The 1,175-nt window shown below is 31.5% G+C and overlaps 1 protein-coding gene across 1 annotated transcript; it reads left to right on the top strand.

Moving 5' to 3' along the window:
* On the top strand, positions 1 to 679 carry LOC109191219 (microtubule-associated protein 1A-like). The gene is made up of 2 exons (XM_019341803.1): positions 1 to 397; positions 440 to 679. The coding sequence occupies exons 1-2, from the start codon at positions 62 to 64 to the stop codon at positions 506 to 508; spliced, it is 405 nt and encodes a 134-aa protein (XP_019197348.1). The 5' UTR covers positions 1 to 61; the 3' UTR covers positions 509 to 679.
* Positions 680 to 1,175: the final 496 nt, after the last annotated feature.

Here is a 1,175-nt window from a genome sequence, read left to right as displayed (position 1 = left end):
ATAAACAATATAAACGATAAACAATAAACAATAAACAATAAACAATAAACAATAAACAACAATGGCGGCTGCCCAGAAGTTTGTTGCAGTGTTTCTGGTGTGCATATTTGTCCTTGCCGTCACGGCTGACGCTGCAAGGGACCAGGAGGAATTTAAGAAGGAGGACAAGGCATTTAAGGATGAGGAAAAGATTTTTAAAGATGAGGATAAAGTTCTTACGGACAAGGATAAGGCTCTTAAGGACGAGGTCGCCAAGGAAGATGGAAAGGCTCTTAAGGCCGAGGAGAAAGACGAGGCCAAGGCTCTTAAGGTCGAGGCCAAGGCTCTTAAGGTCGAGGCCAAGGCTCTTGAGGCCGAGGCCAAGGCTCTTAAGGAAGATGGCAAGGACGAGTCCAAGGCTCTTAAGGACGAGTCCAAGGCTCTTAAGGAGGAGCACAAGGCTCTTAAAGATGAAACCAAGGCTCTTAAGGACGAGGACAAAGCTCTTAAGGATGGGGCAAAAATGTAGAAGAATAATAAAGCAATCTATTTATTTAAGGTGAAACATCATAGAATTTCTATATTTAAAGTCAAGATCATATTTTAAGATAGTGATGATTTTTCTTGTCACCCCTATATCATGTAAAGATTATATGTCATTTTTTATAGTTGAAAATAAAGCTCATATTTCATGTTCTTATTGAATATATAATCAAAATTTAAAAAATAGTGAATAATTATTTTATTTTTTTCATATTAAAAAATAATATTTTATCGTTTTCGTATAGCACTAATAATTTAAAAAGTATGTTTATAAACTTCAATGAAATCTAAACTAATAAAAACATAATTGAAGATATCTTTCAATTAATTTTACAATAAGAAAATTAAAATATTATACATGTTTAAAAGATCAAAATATTATTTAATTAATTATAATATGATTGTATTTTTAATTAAATTAATTATAAATGTCTGCGAATAACATTGGTTTGATTTTATTTTCACTACAAAATGTATTAATTAATATTGTTGATCATGGATCTTACAAAATGCAATGAAATCCGACAAATATTTTTAATATTGACACATAACACGGGATTGATAATGAGGAAATAAGTAAATGAAATTTAATAAGTAAACGCCAAGCACCGGCATGTAGTGACCAATGAAATTTAATAAGTAAACGCCAAGCA

Source organism: Ipomoea nil, unplaced genomic scaffold (assembly GCF_001879475.1).
Source record: "Ipomoea nil cultivar Tokyo-kokei standard unplaced genomic scaffold, Asagao_1.1 scaffold1619, whole genome shotgun sequence".
Classification (NCBI taxonomy): domain Eukaryota; kingdom Viridiplantae; phylum Streptophyta; class Magnoliopsida; order Solanales; family Convolvulaceae; genus Ipomoea; species Ipomoea nil.
Note: the sequence above shows the minus strand (reverse complement) of the source record. Positions and strands in the feature narration are given on the sequence as shown.